This window comes from Gossypium hirsutum, chromosome D13, assembly GCF_007990345.1.
Source record: "Gossypium hirsutum isolate 1008001.06 chromosome D13, Gossypium_hirsutum_v2.1, whole genome shotgun sequence".
Classification (NCBI taxonomy): Eukaryota; Viridiplantae; Streptophyta; class Magnoliopsida; order Malvales; family Malvaceae; genus Gossypium; species Gossypium hirsutum.
Window position 1 is genome coordinate 35,467,125 of NC_053449.1, and position 5,899 is coordinate 35,473,023.

Here is a 5,899-nt window from a genome sequence, read left to right on the forward strand (position 1 = left end):
ATGAATTTTTTCCTTTGAAACCCAACTTTGAGACTATGTGGCCTAATTTTATTTTGAACCCTTGCAATATTTAGCCATCACTTTTCTCTTAATTATCTTTAAATTGTCCCAAACACTAGACTCAGTACTATTCAGAATGTTCTTTGAAAATAAGTTTGGGAGAGTTGAAAAGAAGTATCAAATGCTTAAAAATTTGTAGTACATACAGTAAAATGCTCGTGAAAAAAAGAAGAAGAGCATATGTACTTGAAAGAAAATAGATGTACAAAACAACATGTGAAAGCAAAGTAAGTTGGTGTATTAAAGGTAATTATTCCGAAGGTCCGATTGAAGGTCTAGGGGTTTTAGCCTAAATTTATCAATCTTTTACCTACCCCTAGCCTAGCCACGTTACAACCTTTTTCATACCCCTTTTAACTCAAATTCATGCAATTTCAGTAAAATTCTTGTCGAAAAATAAATAATAATTATAAAATAATTAAATTGCACTCAATTAATGAACATGTTGAATTTTAATTAATTTTATATCAAATTTTGATTATTTTCGACAGATTTGCACAAAGGGCGAAAAACAGCTCGACAAACACTACTAGAAGCGTAAAACCAAGAAGCAATTTTGAAGCATCAAGGCGAATTAATTTTTCAGCCTAAGATGGTCCGAAATTTTTGTATTAATTCATAATATAATTAATTTTAATTTTAATCTAATTTAATTTGAGTTAAATAAATTATTATTAATTAATTATAAAAAAAGGCCCAATTGAGCTAAACTAAGAAAACCAATCCAACCGAGCACTGGGCAGCCCAAAACCGTCACACATGCTAACCAAATCAGCTTGTTTGGATGATTATTTAGCCTGAAAAATGCCCTTGAAGACTCTTTCAATTTGCATTCAAACCCCTTCATTATTCATACTTTTCAAGATTTGCCCTTACCTAAAACTAGCATGTTTGAAATCTTCAAACATGCCACATGTGTGGCCAGCCATGGAGGGAGTCTTTGGCTGCTGATTTTGGCTATTTTTAACAGCCTTCTCAACCTATAAATACCCCTCTTGGCTGCTCACTTCAAACACATCTCAAAACCTCTCATCCTTTCACTTCTCTCTCATTTTCTCTCTTCAATCCCCTTCCATTGTTCTTCATTTTCTTTCCTATTCCTTTTTCGATTTCACCTCTTGAAAAAGATTCATTCAACCACCAGTTGGATCAGCATTCAAGTGTTCGTGAAAGCCTCAGTTCAACAAGAACAAGCGGAGAAGGAGGAGCAAAGCAAACTAGTCAAGCCTCGGAGAAACATCGGATTTAATTCTTGTTCCCTATCCTTTTAATTTTGTTGTTGTTATGATGAACATGTCTATGAACATTTGTGATGTTGGTATGTTTAATTTAATTAATATGGCTTAAATCTAATTCGTGTTAGGTTGATTGCATTTCGTCTACTTGAGCTATTAAAATTGTGTTTGTGTTGTTATAGGTTTTGGTAAGATGTTTGATTAAGTAAAACCATGACTAAGTTATTCTTGCATTACAATTGTAAGGTAACTAATGAATTAATTATTTAAATGGATTGAAATTGTAAATAATTGACACAATACTTAATCAGTACATGTTTAATCATCTAAGGTAGCTTAGGATTAAATTAGCAACAGTATCTAATGATACATTAGCATTGCATAACTTGCAAGATTATTGTGATTAAACTGTTTCAAGGTAGAAATACATTGTTACCTCACGTAATCTTTTATGTGCTTATGAGATTGAATTAATTGTTTGAATTGACATAAAGATATGTACAAGAGATTATTTTAATTTCATAAGTATGTATGTGCAACACATTTGCTAATTAAAATTTGTTTAATCGGTTGAATTGACGTAGAGATATAGTCAAGAGATAAATGAATTTTGGTAGGTAAGTGTGTTCATAAGTTAGCAAATTATCGAGTTGTCGTGAATTTAATCGTAACAACATGAACATGAGTTTAATAATTCTAAGTTAAGAAATGTAATTAATCTAACACAATTATGTCATCTTGATTAAAATCATCTTTTGAAATCATGCATTGACACTTTTATTTTCTTTTTATTTATTTATTTAACTTAGTTAAAATCCTAGTTTTTAATCACCTCTTCAAATCAAAATATTTTTCTCCACCAAAGTGTTTTCAATTTCATTCATAAATAATTCTTTTCACAGTCATTGTGGGTATGATGACTCGACATTTACTTGTCACTTTATTACTTGTTGCGATTGTGTACAGTTGCACATTTCCGTCGTTCCAGCAGCTCCTATTGAAGAGCTAGTTGTTGTTCGAACCGCGCCTCCTGAGCGGCCTTATATTCCCTCATAAACTCATTTGCTCTTGAAGGTCTAGGAACTGCTACGAGGGTGCTTGTTGGTTGAAAAGGAGTGGCAACCCCTGACCAATAGAGATATTCAAGTCCAAAGGGCCAGAAGTTCTCCGATAGACCATATTGTTGAGATTTTCTAGTCTATCAGCAAACCACCCGACAAATAAGTTTGTTTCGTTGTGCTGGTCATTAGAGCCTGATGCTCTGGCTTGTCTTGATGAAGATTTGAAAGGGAAATTTTCACTTAGGTGAGCCATTTGCTTCGAAAACTGAAGAACACTTAATCAAACTCAAAAAAATCTGATGATCAGAAGTCTGTCCGCGTTCACTGCACCAATTGTTGAGTAATATTTTCTCGTGTCTTATTGATAGGAGTGTTCGGGTATTTATACATGTTGTTACGGATGTTAATACAGCTCATGATGGCCCCACTATTTTGTATTGACTCTGCCGCCTCTAGTATTGACATTCTGTTGGGCACGTGTCTATGTAGCACACGGTCCTTTTCGTCTCTGGGCGGACTCCACGCCTACTGGACACATGTCTAGGTGGCCTGAGGAGCACGTGATCCTTTCTGCAAGCTCATTGGATGTATGCGAGCCGAGATCATGGCCTTCCTTAAGTTCCTGCAAGCTAGATCTTCGGCCTTGCCTTGCAAGCTAGGTCCTTGGCTCTGCTTTGTGAGCTGGGTCCGCAAGCTTGCTTTGTTGTCCTCTCGTGGTTCGCCTCGCACTTGATCTTCTGGCGGGACTTATCTAAGTCATAGGTTGGAGACTCGAATCCTTTCTAAGACTTGGATCGATGACTACTCATGTATAACAAACATATTGTCACTTTTACAACTCTTTTCACATTTCAAATTCCTCTCATAATATTTATTATCTGATTATAATTTTCATTGTGGTATCGAATTAACGTGGGGGTGGCGTCAAATGCTTACATCAGTAGGGAAAAGGCTAGCAGAAAATTATGAAAATGTGAGCAGTAAGTAAGCATCGAAGAATTAAAATCCAACCCTGCTCAATCCAACTTAATTCCCCCACTATTTAACATGGTGGACTAGTTGAGTTTATCCATAAACTACCTACCAAATGGGCTATTTGAAGCTCTAACGGTCTTAAGCCCATAATGTACTCTTTTACATAGATATTTTTCAGTTGTTAGAATAGATAAGGCAAACCTTGCAGGCTTCAAAGCTGACCTCCATTCCTCTCTGCAAATATTCTACCTTCATTAATTCTCTAACCATGCTCTCTTCAACCTCTTTGAACCCCATCACCAATCCCAAAATTCCCTTCTTTTCTTCTTTTTCAATCCAAAGCCCATCTCTTTTATCCTTTCATCTTCCTTTCTCACCTTCAAAAACCCTCTTAAAACCCATCTCAGCTACTCTGATCCCCTCCACTCCTCCGCCTCAACAGCAACAACTTTATCAACCTTTTAGGCCACCTCCATCTCCACTCCCTCCTAAATTCCGGTCACTTGACGCTCAAGGTCGCTTAGATGTCTTAGCCAACCGGAATGGCCTTTGGTTTGAATATGCGCCACTTATCCCTTCTCTTTACCAGGAAGGTTTCTCACCTCCTTCAATAGAAGAAATAACTGGGATCACTGGGGTTGAGCAAAATAGACTGATAGTTGCTTCCCAGGTAAGAGAATCTCTTATTCAATCCAAAACTGATGAAGATGTTATGTCGTTTTTTGATACTGGTGGTGCTGAATTGCTTTATGAGATAAGGCTTTTAAGTGCTTCCCAAAGGGCTGAAGCTGTTCGATATATAGTTGAAAATGGTTTGGATGCTAAAGGTGCACAAGATTTGGCTAGAGCTATGAAGGATTTCCCAAGAAGGAAAATGGATAAAGGTTGGAAAAGTTTTGAATATGGGCTTCCAGGGGATTGTTTGTCATTTATGTATTATAGGCTAAGTAGGGAACATAGAAATCCTTCTGAACAAAGAACAGCTGCTTTAATGCAAGCATTGCAAGTGGCTGAGTCTGAGAGTGCTAAAAAAGAGGTTTCAGAAGAGTTGGAAGGTGGGGAAGACGAAAAACCAGAGAAAGATGATGATTTGGAATATAGGGTTCGAGTTCCAGTTGTTAGGATGCAGTTTGGTGAAGTTGCTGAGGCTACTCGTGTGGTAGTTTTGCCTGTTTGTATGGCGGAGGAGGATACCAAGGAGCTTTTGGAAGCACCTTTGGAATATAGAAGTGGAGGGGATTTTGGTGTGGTGGAGGCTGAGAAAGGATGGAAGAGGTGGGTGGTTTTGCCAAGTTGGGAACCGCTTGCGGGGTTAAGGCATGGAGGAGTTGTAGTGGCATTCAGTGATGCCAGAGTTATACCATGGAAGTCAAACAGGTGGTATAAGGAAGAGGCTATTTTGGTGGTTATGGATCGGAATAGAAAGGAGGTCGAAGTTGATGCTGCGTTTTACTTGGCGATGGTTGATGGGGGCGGGTTGAAGGTGGATACAGGATCAGCATTGAAGGAAATGGGTGTGAAGGAGTCTCTAGGAACTGTGGTATTGGTGGTCAGGCCACCAAAGGAAGAATCTGATGATCAATTGAGTGATGAAGATTGGGAATGAAAAGAACCGAAAGTGAGTGATTTTGTTTTAATCCTGATTGCAAATAGAGATTACTGGAGGCATAATAATGGTGCTTCAGTTCAATGCCCTTGTAGCTACATTTCTGCGACATTCTAGTTGTTGCCAAATGATTTAGCCAATGAACTTCAGTATAATACTCTGCTGCATTATTAGCAAGAGGCAGTTCACTGTTTGTTTTATATACATTTAAAGCATGAATTGATTCTACTACAAATATCATCCTTTCTGTTAATTGTGTACCTGATCTGCATTCGAATGTTTCTTTAAATGTATCATGAAGATGCCTAAAATTTGAAATGCGTTGCAGCGTTATCATCCTGTTAAACAAATTCATGGGGTACTAATCAGGACTTGAAATTAGAAGGTAACGTCTGGGGTTTTAGGAAGAAAGATTTCAAGCAATGGAAGTTTCCTTATGTGGCACTTAATCTCATAAACAAGGTTATTGCATATAATTGTGGTATACATTGCATATTAATTCAAATTCTCTTGGAGAGGTTTGATGACACTAGATCAAAGGATTTTCATACTGGTTCTTTGTGTCTTTGTATTGTTCATGGCTTTGGAGTTTGGATGTTTTTCTCTTCAGCACTTTGAAAAACTGAGAAGCACGTGTTTAAATGAGTAGGAAGCATTGATGGATCAATATTGTTGGTGGTTGTTTTATCATGTTGCATATTCAAATCATAATTGCTCAAAACAAGGTTGTCGCATCCTGTATATCATTCCTTTTCTGGTGAAATTGGAGCCACTATGGGCAGTGGTGAGTTTATGTTACTTGAACATGGGTATACTTAACTTAGGCGGCTAAGGATAATATCTCATGTGTGCATGTACTAAATGAAAAATGAAAAATCAGATCAACTTTTGACATGCTTATTCAAGCATTTAGTAGTCTGTTATTTAATGTACGCTTTACTCATTTTTCTTTGATCATATGA

At 37.1% G+C, this 5,899-nt stretch overlaps 1 protein-coding gene across 1 annotated transcript; it reads left to right on the top strand.

Moving 5' to 3' along the window:
* Positions 1-3,499: 3,499 nt before the first annotated feature.
* On the top strand, positions 3,500-5,190 carry LOC107920363 (rubisco accumulation factor 1.1, chloroplastic). The gene has a single exon (XM_016850042.2). It carries the CDS (start codon positions 3,600-3,602, stop codon positions 4,935-4,937), a length of 1,338 nt encoding a protein of 445 aa, XP_016705531.1. The 5' UTR covers positions 3,500-3,599; the 3' UTR covers positions 4,938-5,190.
* The last annotated feature ends 709 nt before the right edge of the window (positions 5,191-5,899 follow it).